The 23,128-nt window shown below is 49.2% G+C and overlaps 1 protein-coding gene across 3 annotated transcripts; it reads left to right on the plus strand.

Annotated features, from left to right (window-relative positions):
* Nucleotides 1-1,555: 1,555 nt before the first annotated feature.
* LOC144178335 (uncharacterized) lies at nucleotides 1,556-22,820 on the plus strand. 3 transcript variants are annotated; one of them, XM_077706097.1, is made up of 4 exons: nucleotides 1,556-1,689; nucleotides 13,283-13,589; nucleotides 17,988-18,079; nucleotides 22,498-22,820. In XM_077706097.1, the coding sequence occupies exons 2-4, from the start codon at nucleotides 13,365-13,367 to the stop codon at nucleotides 22,664-22,666; spliced, it is 486 nt and encodes a 161-aa protein (XP_077562223.1). In that variant the 5' UTR covers nucleotides 1,556-1,689; nucleotides 13,283-13,364; the 3' UTR covers nucleotides 22,667-22,820. The 3 variants fall into 3 exon arrangements, with proteins under 3 accessions (XP_077562223.1, XP_077562221.1, XP_077562222.1); XM_077706095.1 differs by lacking the exon at nucleotides 1,556-1,689 and adding an exon at nucleotides 2,713-2,938; XM_077706096.1 differs by lacking the exon at nucleotides 1,556-1,689 and adding an exon at nucleotides 12,311-12,334.
* The last annotated feature ends 308 nt before the right edge of the window (nucleotides 22,821-23,128 follow it).

Genomic DNA, 23,128 nt, shown 5'->3' on the forward strand with positions numbered 1-23,128 from the left:
TAATGCAGACTACATACTGAGTGTTTGTTTCCACGTGTTAACAGGGTAGGAGATATATGCACACGGAGAATATTTTATCCTTCACAAGAACAGGAGAACGCAATTTGTCTGTGCCTTTAGTGCAGAAAGTGCCTGTTTCACAATGGAGTGCATGGCCGTGCAATAGTTTTTATTTTTAATATTAACTGCTGCGGCTGGTAGATTTGGTGCATTCAGCATTGTCAAAGCAGCAGCAATTAATAGGCCTGCTTGCTGCTGATTTTAACCTGTGAATGTAGGTATACCGCTGCCAAAAATTTTGTTTCAAACTAATTACTCTGATAATTACCTAGCTATGGTTGCACACCCCTAGCTGTTGTCCACGGCACATGTGTATCTGCAGCCACTAGAAATGCTGTAGAGGCTTTATTTAGGTGGTGCCGTAACAGCCGTTTTCGCCCGAAGAGTAGCAACATCCACAGCAGTGGTTCAGCTGTTCCTAAAGCCACGAATTCGTTCTGTGTCTTTCTAAATCCATTCCTTTCTCGTTATTCAGGCAAACAAAACTTTGCTATACTGGCATTTAGCTCTGTGCACAAAAAAAAAAGGCATGGGTGTTCTAAATAAACTCGTAGCCTTTGACTACAAAGAACACAGTCGAGGTGTTAAGCGCCAGGTTTCACTGAAGAAATGTAAGAACACAGTTTTTTAGAATTTAGTTATCTGGAAGAATTTGTTTGATGCAAAATTTTCTGTGGTGGATTTCATAGCATCAAGGATCATTTGAGCTTCCCTTGGGCAAAACCAAATATAGATGGACTGGTACACAGCTCCTGTGTGCTGCGCAGAATCCGTTGCTAGATTAGTAACCTTGCAGCAGCTAAGAGGAGGCTTGCTGTAACCCGTGTACCTTGAAGAACGAAGGTGTGTTGTGCACATATGTAACTTCTGATAAAAGTGAAAGTTGGGTTCACAACTCGTTCAACATTCACAGCAAGTAATCAGACTCTCTGTGTGCCGTAGAGAAACCCCGGGGGTGGTTATCTTGTGAAGAAATAACCTATCTTTACAACCTATCTCCCTTTAAGAGCAAGCAAGGTAAGTTATGCACGTGATGAGATAACCTATCTTTACAAACTATCTCCCTTTAAGAGCAAGCAAGGTAAGTTATGCACGTGATGTAACTGGTTAATCCGAGAATGGAGCCGAAATCTCCGGAAAGGGGAGTGGTCGCAGATGTAGAGGGGAGGCAATGTGGGAGAAAGATGCGGGGCACACCCTGAGCTGCCCTCTTATCACTCAAAATGCTCGTCCATGGGCATACGAAGAATTTGGATGTTTGTGCGGCCATATAAATTAAGGTTGCGGGATAATCGCTTCACAGAACAGCTGCAGCCGCCGTTTGCCGTGATTTTGATCATCTTGATGGCGCATCCTCGCCGCGCCCATCCCGGGAAAGAGAACAGAGCGTTCCCTCTCCCTCATCGTTAGAGCGCAGCGAAAGGCAACACCCTCTAGACGGAAGGCCGCGCTGCCGCGGCCCTTTCCACCCGCTCTCCTCCGGTAAGGCGTGCTCGCCGTAGCGGTGGCAGGCGTTCGCTCACGTACCCTTCGTTTTACATTGCCCCATGCGTTTCATGTTCCACCCATGTGCGACTACGCCTGAGCCGTCGAGAAAACCGTCGACAGATCTGCAGGAATGTATTAACGGTGTGTAGCACACAGGAGTGCCATTGCCGTGCTGACCAGGCGGGCTCGTGAAATTTGCAGCTCGAGAACGTCGCGGGCCATGCATGCTCCACTAGCTCAACGAAATTCTTGCTCATCACTCTTACTGACAATTCTCCTCTCACTACTCGGTGACTTCCACTGGTCGATTCGGAGTAGAAGTCGAAGGCGCAGAAGATCAAAAAACCTGACGCAGAAGAGTTGATCAAAATGGTCCAGCGAAACAATCGTTTGTTGCCGCATCCGAGGCATCTCACCGGACACTGGATCAAGACAGGGCAGCGAAGCTACTTGATCCCAGATTACCTTTTAAATCAACTAACTCACTAACTCTCGAACAAAGGCGTTGCCTCCAACCACGTGACTACATTCGAGCGCTCACTTTGTAGGGGCGGTGCACTACACCGAATCCACGATCATACGAAACGGATGGGCCCGACATGCGATAGGCTAGTACTGGCAACAGTATGCATGTAATTATTAGGAATGGACATGAGGCTGGCCTGGTCCGCTTGTTTTTGGATCCCCTTCGCCTAAGCTGCAGTCTTCGAAAAGCCTATTTTGATTAGCCTTCGAACTTGCCATAACAGGGTGAAAGGCTCAGACTGCAGGAAAGTTAAAGGACAGCCAATTTGTTTAGGGCGCCTGTACGTCAAAAACGGCACCTTAACCTTTCATATTTGCTTGCCTGTTTCCAAACCCACAAAAGTACTCTGCAGATGTTCTACAATTTGTTGCGCTATCTTTGTTTTTTGTTTAATTTTTTTTTGCATGAGTTCACGTTGGTGCACGTGCGGAAAATGGCCTGTGGTCGTAACCGATGGGGTGAAATAAACGCGCGCCTTTTGTTATTTTTTCCACTTCATAAAATCTTTCGTTTATTTTATAAGCGTTGCCACCTATAATTATATGCATGCTTTCACGCCGTACTGATCACCTATTGATTTCGAAAAAAGTGCTTATCGTTTTACCACTTCCCTTCATGCAGCAGAACAGGCTACCACTCTTAGCTACTGCAGCGCCGTGAAATCGCGATTTCGTGGTAATTCTGCGCAGAACGCCCCTTTTACAACCTTCGCAACTGTGGCATTTCTCTATGACAGAGTGGTGTCACGACGCGAGTTCGAAGCCGGCGGTTTCTGCTTGAACGCGTTGTGGTCACTCAAGAGATGCCTCGTGTTCCTGTTCTTAATATTGAGCTTGAAGTTCGCGTGAATGCCGGAGCAGAAAGGTAAGAATATGAATACCTAATTGCCTTCGCATGGCAATAAAGCGGAGGGCGTTCATATAATGGTTTCATCCCGCAAGTAGATGATTGACTGGGACTCGCAGCACGTATGGCGTTCCTATTCCATTTATGAAAGTTTAACTTTTTTCTCCTTTCGCCGCGTTTGTTCTGCCTTGTCTGCGTAATGACAATTATGCTGAGACTTTACGTGAAGCTTGCGCTGCGGATAATTTTGGGGCGCGTCTTGAGAGAAAGGAAAAACCCGCAGTCTGAAATCGACAGCAGACGCGTTGTTGCCTGTCGTATATGTTCTGAGGTGTCTGTCTTCTTTTTTTTTTATCTGCTCCGCTTGGATGTGTATTCTATCAGGACGCCTCAGGTTCCTAAAATACGCCTTTGCTACCGCGTTTTTAAGGACATCACCTGGTAGTCTCGATAAGAGCCCCAATAGCTGCTACCACACGTGTTTGACCTTAAAATTCTGGCAAAACACAACGTTGAAAAAACTCGGCTTCAGTACCTCACTCAACTCAATTCTATCCACAAAAGGTTTTAATCGAAAAAAACGCAACAAGTATTGAAAAACTTTCAAAATTGTGGGTAGGGGTGATATCACGTGGGCCTGTACTAAAAACATAATTTCGAGTGTGCTAACAGCGCGATAACATTCAAGGGATGCGATCGGAAGGATCAGGAGCCTGGGCCCCCTACAATCGCCCAGCCATGTTAAATGTAGAGCATTTCAGTAACTCACGATGTCACCCGCGTTGACGTCCGTAGTCCTAGTCCGCACCCCTCCCCCTACACTATACAGGGTGTTGCAATGATAACTGGAACACTTTAAAAAATTTTTCTGAGTGATCCGCCGCTCTGTTCGCGCTCAAACTTCACACAAAGGTCGCATTTTGTGGTCTATTTTGTTTGATTGTTTGACACCGGGAACAACAACGGTACTTACATGTTTATTCTGAAAATAAATGAAAACGATTTTCGCCTATGGGAAAATGGCCGCTGATTTGAACGTGCGAGCCAGCGCAAGTTGATGTTGGAACGACGGAACCACCTGCAGAGTGAAACGCACGTTTGGGATTCACGTACGGAGCCAAATGGTGCAGCAGACGATCAGAAAATGCACCTAGAAATGAGCTAACAGACGATCAGAAAACCCGGTTTTCGGGCTCGCACGTCCAAATTGCCGCCATTTTCCCATAGGCGAAAATCGTTTTTATTTATTTTCAGGATAAACAGGTAAGCACCGCCGTTGTTTCTGGTGTCAAACAAAATAGACCGCAAAATGCGACCTTTGTGTGAAGTTTGAGCGCGAACAGAGCGGCGGATCGCTCAGGAAAAATTTTTAAAGTGTTCCAGTTATCGTTGCAACACCCTGTATAAAAAGAAATACTATCCGGCGCCTGGTTTCGATCCCTCGACCCTGCGGGCGGAACGCAATGGTGCTCTACCCACTGCGCCACAAAGCCGACACAGAATGGGAGGCTACGAACGCGCCTTATATCCTTGACTTATTCAAACTACGCCAAGAAGCTGCTGATACAACGCACTCACTACCACCAACTCCTCAAACACTAAACGTTAACGCAATACACCCACCCCCTATGCGACGCATTTACTCGAGTCCCCCTCGCGGGGAGATGGGCCCAATTTTTTTTAGGCGATGGTCGGGGGCCGCCAATCGCAAAAACTAGATTCTATGACGTCATAAAAAAAGTTGCCGGAAAGTAGCAGGGAGTCAATACTGCTTCGCAAATGTTTTTTTTTTTTTTTTAATGCAGAGCATTTCAGTAACTCCCGATGTCACCCGCTTTGACGTCCGTAGTCCGCACCGCACCCCTCCCTACTATATAAAAAAAAATCCTATCCGACGCCCGGTTTCGATCCCTCGACCCTGCGGACGGAACGCAATGTTCATGGTGCTCTACCCACTGCGCCACAAAGCCGACACAGAATGGGACGCTACGAACGCGCCTTATATCGTTGACTCATTCAAATTACTGCTGACGAACGCTCTCTCGTCAGCAGTTGCCACAAGTGCAACAACGTTAACGTAACGCAAACTACTTAACGTCGTGCGCCCCCGGAAATGCTCTGCATTTGATCGTGCCCCTCGCGAGGGGGATGTTTCACTGCGTCTTCTCTCGGTCGCGGGACCCGTGGCGCCATCTGGCGGAGGCGCGGCACAACTCGTAGCACTTTCTTTGAAAAAGCGCCTCGAAAGCGCGGCAAATATAAAATAGGGATGACGCGCTTTTTTTAATATGTCTGTTGTTTGCAGTTTGCGATAAATTGGTGCCAATGTTATCAGGCGAAGCAGTATTTTTAATTAACCCAACTTGTATTTTGTCTTTTTAAAGGGACACTAAAGGGTGGAAACGAGTTGTCCTGTATCGGTATATTACGGTGCCGAGAATCTAAGTACAGCATTCTCGCAACCAGAAAAGGGGTTGCGACAGAGCGCAAAAAGGCGTCTAAAAAAAATGGCCGGCGTCGCTTCTTTATCAAACATTTCCCCTAAGAGTACGCCACACTCTGTGCGCATTCTCAAACGCCAAGTACGCATGCCCGCAGTTTAATTACTGGCTTTGTAGCCATACGGGGCAAAATGCCTCGGAAGCTGCGCCTATTAATCCTCCCCCCCCCCTCGTGGGTTCCTACAAGTGCCTCATTGACACTTTAGTGATTAGGACAGTACTTCTCGAGTTAGATAATTAATTACAAATAAATATTTAAGTCTCATTAACGAAAAAAATGCTGCCCGCTTCTCCACAGTACTGCAAACATTGTGCACTAGGTTTTCTTCGAGTTACGCCATTACCCTTTTTTTAAATCTTGGCGCATGATAACTGGGACACCCTGTATAGGCGCAATCTTGTTTCTACGCAGTTTCATTTGGCATAATTCTAGCGCATTCGTATTCCGAGATATCGAACTGCGAAGTTTAATTTCCGTTCGCATGATTACGTATGCTAGGGCGTGAAGACCGGCACAAGGCTCCTCCCTTTTGTGACGTGCCTGCTGTGTACGGTGTTGACAGCGGGGTGGAGGCATAGGAAAAAGTGATAACTAGCACTCTTGCAGTCTTGGTTGGCTGCAGCGTTATCGCGAGTTGCAGTAGGCGGAACCGCTATCGATGCACAGAACGAAAGGGAGGAGCTTTGCGCCGGTCTTCGCTGTCTTGCATGCATAATCATGCGAACGACAATTAAACTTTGCAGTTCGATATTTCAGAGTACGGATGCGCCAGAAGAATTCTGCCAAATGCAACTGCGTAGAAACACGATTGCGCCCGACTTTTCAGTACAAACATGCCTGCTTACTGCAGCCACTAAAATGTTAATTATTCCATTTTATTTAATTAAGCCACCAACATCAATAATTTCCACCTAATTCTGCGTCCCCCTGGGCGCATAACCTCACTTAGAGGTCGTCTTCACTTCAAGCTAAGCGCCTAGTTTAAAAAAACTTGTCGACTTAATGCTGATCACCCTGTATAAAACTTTTATCAAAATTGAAGATGTCGACCGGACACGCCTGTCCCATCTCTCGTGAAAACGCCCTAGTCCAGCTTCGCACAAGCTGAACTTCCTTATTAGAACGTGTCACAAGTCAGGGTGAGAACCAAGTTGAGAACACATTCGGCGGCCCGCGCGCAGCACGGCCTTTTTATCTACCCGTCGTTTCGTGATGAGAGCCAAGAGTTCCTATGTACCTTCGTACTAAACTGTAACCTCAGCGTCGCGGGTCATCCACTTCCAAGGTGGACCGGCTCATGATTTTACTGCGAAGCAGTGTATGTCTCACACCCCCAGTTTTCATTCCGGTGAAGCCGATTTACTCGGCTCCTGCCCGCCACCGCCGACCCCTCTTTTACAACTACTGTACCCCTTTCCACCACCAACTGCACTCTTATTTCGCCTCGCCCAAATTTATTTTTAATGCGTGGTAAGTACCACATCAGCTGGGATCCGAGTTTTTTAAACGAAGCGTTTAAAAAATGCAAACAAAGGGCCCATCTCCCCGCGAGGGGGACTCGACTAAATGCGTCGCATAGGGGGTGGGTGTATTGCGTTAACGTTTCGTGTTTGGGGAGTTGGTGGTAGTGAGTGCGTTGTATCAGCAGCTTCTTGACGTAGTTTGAATGAGTCAAGGATATAAGGCGCCTCCCATTCTGTGTCGGCTTTGTGGCGCAGTGGGTAGAGCACCATGTATATTGCGTTCCGCCCGCAGGGTCGAGGGATCGAAACCAGGCGCCGGATAGTATTTTTTTTTTTGTATAGTGTAGGGGGAGGGGTGCGGACTACGACTACGGACGTCAACGCGGGTTACATCGTCAGGTACTGAAATGCTCTGCATTTAAAAGTTCCGCTGCAGACCACGCTGCACCTGCCGACGGGTCGCGTAAACAGCCATGACGCGCCTGTGACGTAGCGCCAGCCGACGGGGGCTTGTTCCTCTCGCCAGCCACGCATCTGGAGAACCGGTCGAGCTCTGCTGCGCATGCTTCGCCCATTTGCTGCCCCGTGTGCGCGCAGAGCTTGCGCGCAGACTTTCTCCAGAGCGGCTGACCGTCCGGCCGTTCGCTGGACTGCTGCAACGTCACTGCAATGGCCGCGCTCACCGCGGTTTCGGTTTCAAAGTCACCGATATTGGCTGACCGCTTGCGGCGGCCATGGGCGGTTTTCAGCGGTTGTATTTTGCATGTTGCTTTCTTTTTCAGCACACTATACGGAAATAGGGTTTTCAAGAGGTCGAAATTTTGAGTGCAGTTGGCCGCTGATAACGGCGGTAGCGCCGTTGCCAGTTGATTTAAGATAATCGACAGAAGCAATGGGCATCAAAACGACGTAGCCGCTCCCGTCGAACGTTTGGCCGCCACCGTTGCTGCCAGAAATTCCACCTCGGGTAGCAGTTGCGTATTCCGCCTGGATGTGGGGCAACGTGCCCGCTTGGAATTGTCCATAATTGTTTTTCAGACTGAGAGGCTTTCGGAATTACATTTTCGCCGGTGTATTTCGCGCCTAAGCACACTCTAATCACTGGTTGTCGGTGTATGCGTGCAAAGTCTGGATGTGGAAGGAGGGAGAGCGCACACGCAGCTACGCTTCATGCCCATAGCGACGACACGCCCGTCGGGCTGGGGGGAGATTTCAACGTAGACCTGTCTAAAGATTTAAATGAGACCTGTCAGCTGTCCTCAGTGGTCGAGCGTTTTGGGTTTGTGTCGGTGTGTTAGTCTCAGTAATAGGCCTGCGATGCGATTGAAGGAAACGGGCATGTTTGACCGATAGAATACAGCTCGAGTCCGGCCAGATTTTAACTCGCTGTGGGACGGGCGCGTGTCATTTGCTCGGAAAAAGAATAGCGGGAATTCAAGGAGCGTAGAACCTGACAGAAGCGCGAATGGGCGCGACAACAACGAAAACTTGCTGCTGCCGCCGCCGCTACCGCGGCAAGTTCCAGCTCGCCGAGTAACTGCAAATCCTTCCAGGGGCCCTATTCTCGACGCACTAAATTCACCGTGGACTGTGAATTTGCCGAATCTTTTCTGCTTGGCTTTCAATTTTGGTCACGTGCTTGCGGTTGACAAAGCGGCTGTGTGTGCTTTCGTCATTTTCACGTTTCATGACGTTTACTTGCACCAGTTCTAAAGTTTGCCTTATTTCTCTCTACTGAAAACACATAATTTTTGGTCAGCAATGAAAAACTAGGCGAAATGCGACGGACATGACAACTTGGGCCTGTCTTTGCTATCCAGCAGCATGTCTTGTATGTCACGCCCTCTCTGTGATTGGTTGAGAATACGTGACGTAGTATAACCAGTTGGCGGGGGCGCTTACGTCACACATTGGCAACTTCAGCCTGCGTAAAAGTAACGTGACGTTACGTAACAGCTTGCAAATAGCGGCTGCTGTCGCCGTGAAATAGGGCGAGATTAGACTGGAGAAACGTTTATTGTGCCTGCAGTAAAGCGCGCACGCGCGCTTCGGACGTGGCCTACGTCGTCGTCTCGGCGGGTGCTCTGCGAGGATCCTCGCTCGCCGTTGCCGGCTCGCGAGGTTCCTGCCTAGCCAGCGCCTCGATGACCTGCTGGACGGCCTGGAGTTGCGTTTCTTGGTGGTCACTCCGCATTGCTTCCTCAAGCTGCGGCGGTATAATTTCACCGACCTTCGGCGCTGTGAAATCTCTGCGAATTTAAAGTGGGCGCAGTTTCGCACGACGCGCAATTTAAAACTTTTAGCAAAAAAAAAAATACTTTTCACTGTTTCCAAGTCGGCGATAACGGCGCCTAAAAATAACGTCTCGTATTTTGTTTTTGTTTGGCAATGAAATACATTTAATTGTTTGGCGTAACAGTAACATAAGAGGGGGCAGTACAAGCCTCTCCATTACGAAGAACCCAACGCATGGCATTTCTACACACTCCTCGTATACAGTCATAGAGACTGTGCTCCTAGTAGGCTGGTGGGTCACACAATTAAATTCAAAAGAAATGCAATTAAAAAATGGCTGTGTTATTCATTATGGCGCTGATTGAGGTCGAGCTTGACAAATGAGCAAATCGGCGACCTTCCGTATGCTCCGTGTTGTACGTGCCTACCGTGTTGACCAGGACCCGCCAGGCACTTGTGCATTCGTCGCGGTAGGGTGGATTAGTTCCGCGGGCCGGCCCTCGCCATGCCCGCGCATTCGCTGCGGTGGGGGGTGTCCTCCTCGCCCTTCCTGCACGCGCAGTCGGATCCCGGTCAACACAGTAACTACGGAACAGACGTTTCATACGGAGTGCTAAAACTCTATTATCAGGCGTGTGGTCACAGCTGCCACAAGCGACGAAGCCGTCTTTTTCTGTGATCACGCCATAAACCTGTAACATAGCAGCAGACGATAGCGTGGCGGCGGTGACGGCCGGGAAGGTGATAACGCAACAAAGCTTGCATTGAACGATATTACTAAAACCAATTGAAAGAAAGAAATAAATATGGTAAAAAAGATTGTGTGATGCTCTTTAGCTCAACGCTAGCCTTTCGCTCGCTGTTTTGATCAACGTTTCTTCTTCTGGAGTGGACGCCAATTTTAATCCGAAGAAATTTTTTCCCCTCGCCAGCCTTAGCTGCCGTCCTAATTTTTATAATACATGTCAAGTGTATTTATATCTTTTGTGTGCAATATTTGATATATTGGTTGTGATCTTTATGAGTGAAGCGTCATATAACACTGCATGTCGTCGTAGCTATACGTGCATCACGTCACGGATTGCCTACGTTGTGCCACGGCCGGGCTAGAGCGGCGCGTGCTCTAGCCCGATGGCGAATTCACTGTGAATCTGTGCAGTCGAGAATAGGGCCCCAGTATGAACAGCAACTTGCCGCTCGGATCGCCGACGTGAGCCAATATTTCTTGTTTAGCTCGGAATGCTTGCAGAGCGACACTTTCCCCGCCGCGGTGGCTCAGTGGCTAAGGCGTTGCGCTGCTGAGCACGAGGTCGCGGGTTCGATTCCCGGCCGCGGCGGCCGCTTTTCTGATGGAGGCGAAAAGCAAAAACGCCCGTGTGTACGAGATTACGGCGCACGTTAAAGATCCCCAGGGGGTCAAAATTAATCCGGAGCCCTCCACTACGGCGCGCCTCATCGCCTGCGTTACGTCGGCGCGTTAAACCCTACAATCAATCAAGCGACACTTTCGCCAGTTTTTTTCTATTTAGGCATGCGCACATCAATGGTTCCCGGTTGATGCACGGGTGCGGAGTAGAAAGAGCGTGGGCGTGCACGCGCAGCTATAGGTCTTCACTGATGACATGACCGTTGCGCTGGCGGAAGGTTTAAACTGGGACGTCAAACGGTCCATTCTTGGAGGAGCGCAGTGGTTTGGTGTGTTACACTGACGGTACGATGCCCACGACGCGGGATGTAAACAGACAGTCCTATGTTTGTGTTAAAGCTCGAGGCCTTCCAAGTTTCATTCAGCTAATTTGCTAGGAAGTATGCTCAACCGGGAATTTTAAAAAAAATGTTTTGTTTCGTGCACTCTGTGGACTGCGTCCTGCTTCGCAGGTCTTCCTTCTTCACAGAAGGAAGTGGAAGGACACTAAATTTTTTAAGCAAAGCTTGACTACTTTCGTCCAGCGGTTTCGCGGCGGATGCGCAATTTCACTTTTCGACCGGAGGCACACCTCCGGCGACACATCCCTCGAAGCGCATCGCGTGATTCGCCGGGCCCGCTTTCAGCGCTGTGCACAAGGCCCCGTTTTCAGACGTTCTGCTCAGCACGAGCGGCGGCCGCTGCCGCCGCTGCGCCGCTGGGTCGTCTCGGGCTACGTGACTGTCCTCGCCCCGGCGTAGAGGAACCGCGCGTTCGCGGGTAATGAACGCCGCGTTCGCCGGGCCTCGTTCGAGCGGCTTTGAGACGTGGTCGGCAATGCAGCTACATCAAAGGTTAACCAAGCGAGAACAAGAGTCAACCAGACTAAGCCAAGCTTTTGCTTTGCAAATCCAAGGTTGGCTGAGCTAAGCCGCAGCCATTTTTATCTTCTTCGTGCCTATACTCTGGCGCCATCGTAATCGCCACAACCATCATCGCCATTTGCTCAGCGGCTGGGCGCAACATGGCGGCTGCCTGGGCGTGGGTGACGGCCAGTGGTTCGCGCAGAGCTTGCTGAGCCAGTCCCCCGGGCTGAGCCGCTGCTGGAACCGCGCGCCCGCAAAACTTTTTTCCACCGATTCCCGTGGCGCCTGCTTGCGTATACCTGGCCACCGGCAGATGTGTCGAGATAGGGGCCCCCCTGCCTTCTGCAGAGTAAGCGCGACTCCTTCGGTCAAACCTAACTGTCCTGTGTTGCACTCAGCGTCAAACCTGCGCGCACGTACACTGTGCAGGAGCACAGCAAAGCATCACCCTTGTGTTTCCGATGAGTCACAGAGGGTTAAAACAATCGCAGTTTTGAAGACGATGTAAAGGCGCCGATGCACAGTTGTTCCGGCAGCTGCATCGGTTTCGGAAAACGACCTTAAAATTGAGATTGCTAGGACAAATTTCAGTATCGCCGAATACTAATACCGTACGAAGTCACGTTGCTCTAATTGGCTGACGTGTGTGCTTGTGCTGAATCGTAACTGGAAAACAGTGGTCGTTTCGATCACGCCCTCCCCCTACTCCTCACCATTTCAACAGTATTCAATTATCTTTGTGTCGGCCTGCAGCAGTTGTGGCGCGTGTGCCCGCGGTGTTCGGTATCTCATCTTCGTGTACCTTGCCATGTGGTGTGGGAATGCAGCCACACACCAGCCATTCCCCTCCCCACTTCCAACTCTGGAGCAGTGGGAAAGACTGGTGACCAGCCCGATGCCCGTCGCCAGGCCGCGCCTGGCAGCATAAGAATTCAATGACTAAGTATATATAGCCTTCCCACCGGCGAGTAGCGATAACACCTTCCGCTCTGCGCAACAAGTTTTCGTCGTCATCATCTCTTGTGGCGACACTGTATACGTATTCGTTCCGTTGCCCGTTGCAGCACTTTATACTGTTCGAAGACCTGATGGAAGCTTCTGGGTAATGACGGAAGAAGCAGATAGAATGGTATACAGGGGCGTAGCCAGGGGCAAGGAGGGGGGGGGGGGGGGTGTTTAGGGGTCAGAACCCCCCCCCCCCCCCCCAAATTTTCTGAGCAGTGCATTTCTCTCTGTCCCCTCCGCATTTCGGCCGTTCTTCTTTTTTAGGGGCGAAACACCTTATGGTCGCGCCTGTTCCCTCCGCCGTTGTGCGTCCCTCCGCCGTTGTGCGGCGTCCACACCCCCACTGCGCATGCGCATCCTCCTCCCCCTCCTCACCTTGTCTAATCTCCTCTCCTCTCCGAAGCTCCTCTCCTCTCCGGGATTGCGCAACAAATGGCAACACCTGCGGCTCCGCACGCGATAATGCGAAGCAGCTTAGGGTTAGAGGCGCGACGGTAGCCGCTGCATCTCCGCTGGGGGAACTGAAAACTAATGGGAACTTGAGTCGACCCCATGGTTGCTTCGCATACTACTCAGGATCCCCCTACGGGAAGATGGTGAAATTTTTTTTGGCCACGCTGTTCACACTCCACGTCAGTATATTCATAAGTAAAAAACAAAGAAAATTCGATTAGAAAATGATAATGAAATTGTTTGCGCGCAGGCTATGTTTCCTTTTTTTGCCGGTGGTCTTTAATACCCCCCAAACAATATTTCTGGCTCTACGCCACCCGAATAGTGGGACCCACAGCCCTATCTGCAGCTTGCGGCAACGTTCTTCAGCAGTCATTACGCACCTTTAGACGATCAAAAGTGCGTTTTTTTGTTTCGTTTTATTTATTTCCAGCACCGGACCGCGCACTCGGAGCCGTGCCCGCGCAGAACGAGCGGCGGCAGAGGCGCGCTACGTCGCCCAGGTTGAGTTCAACATGAGCGCGAGCAGCAGCGACTGGACCACGTCGGACTCGAGCTCTAGCTCGTCGTCCGACTGGCTCGACTCGACCAGCACGAGCTCGCTGTCCTTCTCGGACACGGAGGACGGCGCGCTGGTGTTCTCCGCCGTCCGCATCATCAACCGGAGCTCGCTGCGCAACAACCGGCCGTCCAGGCGCGTGCGGGAGACCGCAAACCCCGAAGGCGCCGCTTCGATGGAGGTGCGTCGCCTTTTTGGCGAGCATCTTTTCCTTACCTCAAATGAAAGGGCATCACTTAAAACACCTGAATCCGCAACGGTTTTGCTGATAGCGCCCTAGAACTTTTGAAATTGGAATTTTTAGATCTACCAGCCATACGTGTACCTCCGAAAGGAATGCAGTGACAACCTTGACACTGAGCATTGCGGCAGCACCCACTGCTGCACGTGAGATTAAAAGGCATTCCTTCATGCCGTTCTTGAATCACGCGTTGAAATCGACGGAGTTGCTTGGACACGTAACGTAGTGTCACGTTTAGACTACGTGTCGCCGCCTTTCAGACTTCAGAAATTTTAGTGCAAAGTTAAAATTTTTTCCGCCAATGTATTTTGAAATTCTTTGCGGTTAGCTGAGTATATAAAACGCTCGCTTTCACATGAGCTAGACGACATTGACTCCACAAAATCGGTTGTCTATCCCTTTAAAAGCGACATCGTTCATTGAACTGGGTGCTATTCCGAGAGCTTGTGAATGAAAGCAACAATAAGGGCCTGACAGACAACGATCACACTGGAGGTGCTTCGCTCTAACCCATCATATTACCGAATAAAAACTAGCACATATCTCTTGCAATCTCAAAAACGAAACTAAGCGGTAATACCATATTAACTGCTTCTTAGAACAACATTAAATAGAGCTTAAGCGGCCGCCCCTTTTCTGCCGTAGTGTTTTTTTTAAAGACAACTGCCCAGTCTATTCTGCCGCCTATAGAAACGTATATAGGATGAATCTCGGGGTATCTCCTTGCGTGCTATTCATCAGTCTCATTCACCGCCGCGCTTGTTAGGGGCGAAGCACCTTAGGGGCTCGGGCTGTCGGCGTCTCATGTCGTCGTATTCTCGTGTAGTCACGGTACTAATACACCGGGACACTCGTTTTCCAAAGCCTCGCGCGAGAACGAAACGCGTACTAAAATAACACACGCGTACTCATTTTTCGTTCGCGCTTGCTTGCTTGCATGCTTGCTTGCTTCTAGTTCCTTCCGTGCTCGCTTTAACTTTAAAACTTGCAGTTCTCCTTTTCGAATTTCACCTCTCCTCCGTCTTCGTAATTGGGATGTCAGCGCGCGCCGTGTTGCAAGAGAAAGATTCACAATCTGTGAATCATGGCCTCCGAGATCGGCTGCCGGCGTCGCCGGCAGCCGATCGCGGAGGCCGTGTTTGAATACACCTTGACACTGCATGCTTCGCCCCTCCCCAGGTTTTACGTTAGTGGAGATGGCCCGGTTTTTTACTCGGAAGACCCCGCCCTGGAGGGGTGTGCGCAACGCTTGGGAGGCCAAGATCGCAGCTTAAACCGCGGCTGGACTGGAAGGGCTTTGTGTGCGTCCCGGAATTGTCAAATTACGAATGTGGATTTTTTTTTTTCTTGTTAGAGCTGATCCTCTCAAACCAGTGGTGTAGACAGTAGATTACACCGCTGTAGACTACACTACTGCTGAGAAGATGAGATTATCTAGCTTTCAAGATACCGCTCCCCCCTGCCCCCGCCCCCTTCCTTGCGCCCCTCGACACCTTTCTGAACGCAGAAACACGATCCGTTGCCCCCTTCGCTTACAAAAATCCCGGGCCATAACCACTAACGTGAAACCTGGAGAGGGGTGAAGCATGCAGTGTATAAGTGTATTCTTGACGCATTGGCGTTTTTGCCCACGGAGATGAAACCGTTTAGGGGTAAAAGTATACAGCTCTGCTGTAAAAGTCTCATGTCTTTGAAGCACAAAGCGTTCTAGCGCGAGGCGTTGGAAAACGATTGTCCCGGTGTTTTAGTACTGTGACTACATGAAACGACAACGACGACAGGAGGCGCCGACAGCCCGAACCTCAACAATTGCAACTCAACGATGGGACACATTTGCCTGCGCGCTGAAATGTCTGCGCTCGTGAAGCTCACGCTTCGGTGATAAGACAGTTTGAGCCGCCGCAAGAACCATGCATGCAGATTGCGCGCGAAATTCTAGAAGCGTATTGTTCGAAAAGAAAGGCGTCCAACGTATGAGTAACACGTTCGTCAATTCGTACAATCAGAGGTGAAACGGCTGCGCCATTTGCGACACGCTGCGCCAATTCGGTTTCCTAGTGTCTGCGGCTCATTTGGATAAGCACGTGGCAGTTGTTCGGCACACTTTACGAATCATGCATTGCTTGGCCCATAGAACGGTTACACGCTAGGGTATTTCTCCTCTTGTGTTTTTGGGAACATCAACATTTTTCTCTGTAGTCTATAGTAAGATTTAGTTATGCAGTGCATGAAATTACCCATTGTTTCCTCTTAGTTTATTTTTCTGTTTCTGTTTTTGTTACTCTTAGGTATTTTATTTGTTTAGTCTCGTTTGGGTTAGAATGAAGTTAAAATTTTATCAGCTTAGGAGCAAAAAGAACAATTTTCTTCATCTTTATCCTTCTCTGGGCTATTTCTCATGACTGTAATGGTGCTTGATTATCAAGAATATTTTCTCATTTGTCTGGAATCTGGTTCATTTATCGCTCGCTCATTTCGCTCATTTCTGCAGTTTTTTCTTTGTTATCGCTCTGCCAGCTGGTATGTTTTAATTATGCAAACATATATTTTAAACTTATTGGAAGAGTGGTCGGCTCAGTATTGACGGAATGTCGAGTAAGAAAAATTAGAATTTTTGCTTTTTTTTTGTGCGTGTTGGTGCAAGAAAAGAAGATTGCAAATAAATTGTTTGACTAAAAATCTGCTCCCAAACCGACTTGCACTGCTCCAAAAGTCATTTTTGGTTCTCCAAAGCTGCTCCAAAACGTCCCTTTTATTGCTCCGAAGCTGCTCCAAAACAGCGTTATTCCCGCTCCCTGAGCTGCTCCGAAAACCTCACGCCCGCTTCTACCCCTGGTATAATGCCGAAATTAAATATTTTGTTCACTTCTTGTGTATGTGGCGTGTGTAACTCGCCCTTCGTGAAACGTAAGAAGGCTCGAAAATCAGGTATACACGTACACCTCGCTTTCATTTCAAGTGCAGTTGTGAGCAGCTATTTTTCTTATTGGAGCGAAAAATTGCTTAGTGGTACCGATGGCGTCCTGCTAGAAAACTAATGCATTTCCCTATACACCGGTTGATCTAACGAAAATCTTTAAGATCCCGGGACTCAAGGCGCATGCGTGAAACCGGGCGTCCATTGTGTCGAAACGGTTACTTGCAAATAGCGAAAAAGGAATGGTTCTAGAAAAGATAATACACGCATCGATCATGGAGGAGGAGTACTATGGTATAGTAGAATCTCGATAAACGGAAATCGTTTAAACGGAACTGTAGCCTGTAAGTTGGTTGGTTATTCGGCAGATAAAGCAAGAACTTTCGGTAATCGGAACTAAAATTTTTGCCTCACCGTGTAAACGGAACCCGGAAATGGAACTTCCGGTGAAACGCATGCCCAATAGCGGCTGTTTCGTCTTTGTTTCCTTTTTTTAAGCCTCGTTGGCCTCGTATGCCTCGTCCCGTAAGTAGTCAGCTAGCCGTGTTAGCCCGACGAATGTAACACCACAGTTCTTGTTCTAGTTCTGTCTCGATTCAAGTCGCCGATGTTACAGGGCTTAGCTCCTGCCGCCTCGTTCGTGCCATCTTGGTGCTATTCCTGCTTCATTACCGTGTTGCCGTCTTCTAAATTTCACTCGCGAAGTCGAGGCCTGAGGCGTGCACACCATGGCGCTTACGCTAGACGCTGGACTTCGAAAGCGGCTCTTTGATGCATTTTCACGCATCTTTTAGGGCACAGTGACTAATTGTTGCCGAATTACTTTGTGAATGTTGTGCCTAAACCTCTTCTTGCTTTCTCAAAAACTATCAGCTACATTCACCTTCCTGTATTTAGAGTTCCACGAAATGCTCATAATTAAGAGTGTGCACGGATGTAAATTTGCCCTTTCGCACTTCTCTCTCAGTAAACTCAAGTCCTGTTAAACGGAACTATTTTTTTCGGTTCCTTGAAGTTCCGTTTATCGAGAGATAACTGTATAGCCTTGTCATAAACCACGTATTGTATAGATGTGCTTACTTAGTGCGGGAAAAATCGCCGCACGGGTTCGTTCTCAGTTCGTGTGCGGTTGGGTCTGCGAAGGTTTTTTGGTGATCGATTAGACGCACTTTCAGCGAAGGTTGGACGCACTTTTAGCGAAGGTTTCGATGCACTTTCGACGCAATTTCGATGTGAGAAAGCTTTCGCGCTTCCCTCAACTTTCTTTAGGAAAGGGCGGTGAAGTTGCTCCTTTCTCGTGGTTGTCATTTCTTGTTTTGCGCTTCCCACCGTGATTGTAAACAACAGCCGCCAGGTATACAGGACTTCGTCACGTGACCTCTGCTCGCGCGTGCACTCCTTTTTGCGCGGCGTCACCGCAGGCTGACGACACGGAGGAGGACGAGAGTTCCGGGCCGCCCAAAGAGAGGTGCACCATCTGCTTGATGACGTACCGCCAGACGGACACGCTCAAGTAAGCATCGCCTCTCTCTCTCTGTCTATATATATATATATATATATATATATATATATATATATATATATATTGCAGGAAAATATTTCTTGGACACCGGCAAGTCGTAGCAAAAAAAGAAAGACACACGTCGAAAAAAGAAAAGGTTTAACGTTTCGGCCGAGGGACCGGGCTTCGTCAGAATAACCAAATTATTATTCTGACGAAGGCCGGTCCCTCGGCCGAAACGTTAAACCTTTTCTTTTTTCGACGTGTGTCTTTCTTTTTTTGCTATATATATATATATATATATATATATATATATATATATATATATAATTATTCGGGGTTCGGGGCTCAGCAAAGATCAAGCGGATGCATGGTTCGAAGTGGTGAAATTCTGCCGAGATACCTCAGCTTGCTCATCTGTGTTTTAAATCGGTTACCGAGGTTCACGTTTGAAAGAAGCGGGCCTTCGAGATTTCAGTCTTGACCGCGGTATTTCCACTGAATGGGAGGCAGGCCTGATTTCTGAGAAATCTTGTTTTTGTCCGTTGATTTTGTTGTGCACGTAAGCAGAAACTAGGACTGCTAATAACAGGTTTACACCTTGTATAAATGAAATTTAGGCCTGACAATTTATACTTTCGGCATTAAATTTGGCGTGTTTTTTTTATCTTGAGGTGCAGGTTGAGGTTCACTGTATTGATTGCAATTTTATTTCGCGATGCCGTACCATCCGAACTGAAGTTTTCCCCTAGAATTATAGTCAATGAAGCGTCAAATGCAGTATAAATTTTTTCTAAGTAATTTTATAATCGCAGAATGAGGAGTTGTAAATTTTTAGTTTGAAATAGAACTCGTTATATTGGCGCACAACTTCAAAGTCATTGGCTTTCAAATGCCGGTCCGCAAAAGCTGCCCCTTCATTTAGGAAATTTTTAAGTGCAGAGCACTTTATGGGCTCGCCTTGTCGTCGTCGCTCGCTAACGGTCCATGCGACTGCCGGAATCAGACGGCGCAGCGAGATAACGGACCCAAGTAGAGCCTTCTGTACCGGCGCCAGGGAGTCACGTTGAGGCTTGAGGCTTCGAAAACCACGTACACTCTTAATAAAAAAGGTCGTAAAAAGGTAGTAACGGCCGCGTTTACTAACTCCTTATGAACCTTACTACCCCGCGGTTTTGTACGTAGGCTCTGGCACTAACAACTGCATGGTTAGTAAATTAACTGAGTGTAGGAAATGGTAGCACTAGATTTAGGTCGTGCTTATGACTAGGTTGTGCATGGCCAGTTGGTAAACGCATGTAGCTCAGAAAAGTGCTATCGCTGGGACTTTACTAGTTGGGGTAGTGGTGCTTACTGCCTGCTTCGGTTAGTAATTCTGACAAGTGCTACGTTTACTACCTCCAGTTACTAAATACCTAGTGTATACTGGGACACGTAACTTGTTAGTATTCCATTAGTGAATGCTCCGACCTTTTTTTTAAGAGTGTAGTTTAAATAGTCATAACCGTTCAAACCTCCTGAACTGCTGGCGCTTGTCATACATTTCCCCGTTATTTAGCGCAAAGAAAACTGCAGGTACATTTAAGGCAAAATCTGTGTATATAATTGGCAGCCCCCTGGTTCATTTAGTTAGGAACGCTCGTTGGGTTGGTTTTTCGATAGTAAGCGAGAATAGCGGCCGCGCAAGGCACTTTCGAAATGACGCAGAAGGGCTCCAGCCACGCAATAAAAAAATGGCGTGTTCGAAATTCCGCAGAAAGATTCCAGCCGCGCAAGAAAAAATGGCGTGTTCGAAATGACGCAGAACGGCTCCAGCCGCGCAAGAAAAAAAATTACACCATCTTCCCGTAGGGGAACCCTGAGTAGTATGCAAAGCAGCCATGGGGTCGATTCAAGTGCCCATTAGTTTTCAGTTCGCAGTTCCGTTAGGTTGAGGTACGTAGCTACCGTTATATTTACAGTTTGGTGGACTACCACACTTTTCACTTACCGGAACTACGAAATGGGGAATCGCGTTGAGCCCATGGCTGTTTCGCATACTACCCAGGGTTCCCCTACGGGAAGGTGGTGTAGTTTTATTAAATGCGACGGGGCTATGTCACTCCCTTGTCGTTGTTACGTCGTCCACACCCCCGCTGCGCATGCTCGGCTTGCTGAACGCCCGGTGGTTTCTTACCCTTTAATGGCTCCTGGAGCGACAGTGTTACCGGTGTCTTCCTGGGCCGGCCCGACATGAGCCGAGTTTGCGCTGTGGGGGTGTCGGCGCCACAACAAGGGAGGAACATAGCCCCGGCCATGAGATGCTGGAGCAGCAGTGTTGCCGGTGTCTTCCTGGGCCGGCGGATGGGTGGACGACGGACGACGGAGCCGAGAGCAAGAGATGCTTTGCATCTAAAAATTACGTGTTCGAAATGACACAGAACAGCTCCAGCATACGAAATTAAAGCAACCGCAAAAAGAACGGAACTCCCGCTGGCGCAGTTTCAGGCAGGGGGCGCGCGCGCACGGCGAAGGTGGGAAATTTGAAACGCATTGGGTAGCAGCAGTGAGCGGATAACGACGCTGCAGCCAATTTTGGCGAATCACTGCTCTGCACTTCCGACAACTTTCACATTGAGTGAGATTGCTTGAATTTTTTTCCCGTACCCCCCCCCCCCCCTCCTCCCCTTCCGGGTGCCATTGTCGGCGAGCTCATCAGCGCGCTTGCTCCTTTCGGCACTCCGGTTGTCGCTGCGCCTGATTCCAGCTGCATGCGCGCTCCCCTCGCTGCCGTCACCGTCGTCACTTTCGGTTGGCGGTGATGGCGTCTTCCCGCGGAGTCGTGATTAGCACGGCTGAGGACCACGGCAGCTGCGGACGCCTGATGCTCGCGGAAAATCGCCCTGAGCAGCCTAGTGACACAATTGGGGGGAATGTGGGAATTTTGTGGCAGCAGTTAACGGCCCACCGGCCTAGAAATTCAAGCAAATGACGTAGCTAGCTCAATTTCCAGAGTATACTGCAGTGCCGAACCGAAGAGGGCGCGGCCACCCCATAGGTCTTCGAAATAGGCGTGGCTCCCCCTTCCTGCCACTGTTAATATGGCTCGAGGCATCCGGGGTTTCGTTTATCATCCGGTTCTCGACTCATATTTATGAATGATTGGCAAGTGACGACCACATCAATCAATCGGTCGAATACTTTTCTGAGTATATGAATTGAAGAAGAGCGCTACAAGCATAAGATGGGGGTGGGGGGAACATTTCTTGGATGGCGCCCGATCAGAACAAGCGTGCGAAGCTGGGCGAGTCGGTAAGGATCCACGGATAGAACAGCGCAATGGACCGGACACGAGTAAAACAGACAAAGACGGGCGCCCGTCCTTGTTCGTTTTACTCCTGCTTTGTCTCGTGGGCTGTTTGATTCATGGGCCCCGCATCAGCGCCGTTTTCTCGCAGAGCACTGAGGGTTCATATGAGCTCGAGACTCGAGTTGTCTTATAATTCTAGTCGCTTTTAAGTTGCCTTATAAAGCCCACGGCTAACGCGTTATTATACGCTGAAACTGTCTGCTAAGTTTTGCTAGGATTAAAACGATTCCAAACTTCAGGTTTCGTCACGGAGTGCCGGTTTGAGGCTGAACTCCCAAGCACGTCACAGGGTCCTTGCACGCCACATTCTGCTACAAAAAGTGGCTGCATTTCGAATTCACCCCTTCAAGCGCCGATTCTTCAGTGACAAAAGCGTAGTTCCAATCTCCCCAATGAGTACTAATTCTGGTTGCACGTGGTACACGGCGAGTACGTCTGCAAGGGAGTGTGGAACATTCTAATCAAGTCCAGGCCGCGGCTGCCGCCTTTCTGATGGAGGCGAAAGCAAGAGCGCCCTCGTGTTCTTGCTTTTGACGGGATACTCACGGCGTAGCAGCGCGCTCCAACCGCAGCCAGCGCGTCGGCTGCGTCACGGGAGCACCGACGTCGGCAGCTTGGGGCACGGAGCAGATGATGTCATGCTGGCCCGCTCTCGGCTTTCTCGCGCGGGCAGAGATTAAAATGGATTTAAATATGTTCTACTGAACGGTTACTGTTGAAACTTGCTGGGAGATATCTCCTGATAAAAAGGAATCATTTTACATAGTTATCTCAGCTTTGAAATTTTGTGTCACTACTCTTTGAAATTGGTGACGGTTGGCACAGGACCGAGGTAATTGGAGAAGACTGGGAGAGGCCTTTGCCCTGCAGTGGGCGTAGATAGGCTGGTGGTGGTGGTGGTGGTGGTGATGATGATGATGATGATGATGATGATGATGATGACTCTTTGAAAGATCCCCAGGTGGTCAAATGAATCCGGAGTCCTCCACAGCGGCGCGTATCATCGCACGTGTAGCGTCGGCGCGTTAAACCCCATAATCAATCAATTAATCATTCATTCTAATCGTGTGCTCGCGCGCAGGCAGCTGGCCTGCGGTCACGTGTTCCACGAGGGCTGCGTGTCTCGTTGGCTGCGCGGCAACAACATCTGCCCCGTGTGCCGCACGAGGCTGGCCTCCACGCCGACGCCCAGGAGGCGGGCACGGCTCAGGACGACGGCGCCGGCGGCCGGCCGGGCGAACCAGCACTGAGACGGGGCGCGACGGCAAGACGCCTGGGCCTTCTCTCCTGAACGGGCCTAAGCTGCATGCCAGCTCAACTGCCGGGGTGTGCTAGGGCATTCCAGGCAAAATTTACCGAATGCAGAGCCCCGTTTTATAATTTTTTTTATCAGTGAATAAAGTACAGCTCGCTAGTCACGCCCGAAGCCGTTTTAAAGTCGTGTATGCCCCTTTAATTATACGAGCGCGGCTTGTTTATTTTATTCTATTGCATGATTATCTGCACGCGTTCGGAAGTTTGCATGCGAGAGATTTTTCACGAGGAATTTCCTTGTGCGTTTCATCTGCACCATGCGTTCAACGTTGTCTCCGCGGATTTAAATACGGGCTTGTAAGTCTTTCATATTACGATTTATATGCGTCTCTGTATGGCTCGGGCTTGTCTTCCGAAGAGGTCTGCTATAGTCCCAGCTCGTTGAGTCACAACTGCCG

Source organism: Haemaphysalis longicornis, unplaced genomic scaffold (assembly GCF_048455015.1).
Source record: "Haemaphysalis longicornis isolate Haplotype H1 unplaced genomic scaffold, Haemaphysalis longicornis Haplotype H1 scaffold_4, whole genome shotgun sequence".
NCBI lineage: Eukaryota > Metazoa > Arthropoda > Arachnida > Ixodida > Ixodidae > Haemaphysalis > Haemaphysalis longicornis.